Consider the following 543-nt stretch of genomic DNA (forward strand, 5'->3'; position numbering starts at 1 on the left):
TGAGTATGTGTGGGGGCGTTTGAGGAGCCCAATGTACTTAATAAGTGCGTAGTGACCCTCTGTTGAGATAACTCTGTCACCTACAGAGAAATACGGGTGAGAGCGAGAAAGAGAAGCAACACAGTCAGATATTATACAGCTGCAGGGGGAGCTGCTGCTGCTGCTGCTGCTGCTGCTGCTGCTGCTGCTGCTGCTGCTGGTGCTGGTGGTGGTGGTGGTGCTGGTGCTGGTGATCATGAGGCTGTTGAGGGGGGGAGAGGTGCTGCTGCTGCTGCTGCTGCTGCTGCTGCTGCTGGGGGTTTGGTTGGTGGTGGTGGCGGTGTCGGCTGCAGTAGGAAGGCAGCAGCCCCCTGAGGAGTTAAATTGCAGCATTTTATTTATTTTTTTAAAATATTAATAAAAAAATAATAAAAAAATAATAAAAATTTTAATATAAATGCATGCAGCCCCGAAATTATGCTGGTGATATGCACACCACCGCCGCCGTCGATGACCGTGGCGGGCGGTGGCGGAGGTGCCTATACACCCCAAACTAACTAAAAA

The 543-nt window shown here is 50.3% G+C and overlaps 1 protein-coding gene across 1 annotated transcript in view; it reads right to left on the minus strand.

Moving 5' to 3' along the window:
- EMH_0011550 (CAP-Gly domain-containing protein, putative) overlaps positions 1-543 on the minus strand; it is a gene marked incomplete at both ends in the record, with an annotated part of 10,510 nt that overhangs the window by 6,635 nt on the left and 3,332 nt on the right. Inside the window, one exon of the mRNA XM_013499318.1 lies at positions 81-350. Within this exon, the coding sequence (XP_013354772.1) occupies positions 81-350 (270 nt within the window). The remainder of the gene's footprint in view (positions 1-80; positions 351-543) is intronic.

The sequence above is a fragment of the Eimeria mitis genome, genomic scaffold, assembly GCF_000499745.2.
Source record: "Eimeria mitis Houghton genomic scaffold, Emh_scaff421, whole genome shotgun sequence".
NCBI lineage: Eukaryota > Apicomplexa > Conoidasida > Eucoccidiorida > Eimeriidae > Eimeria > Eimeria mitis.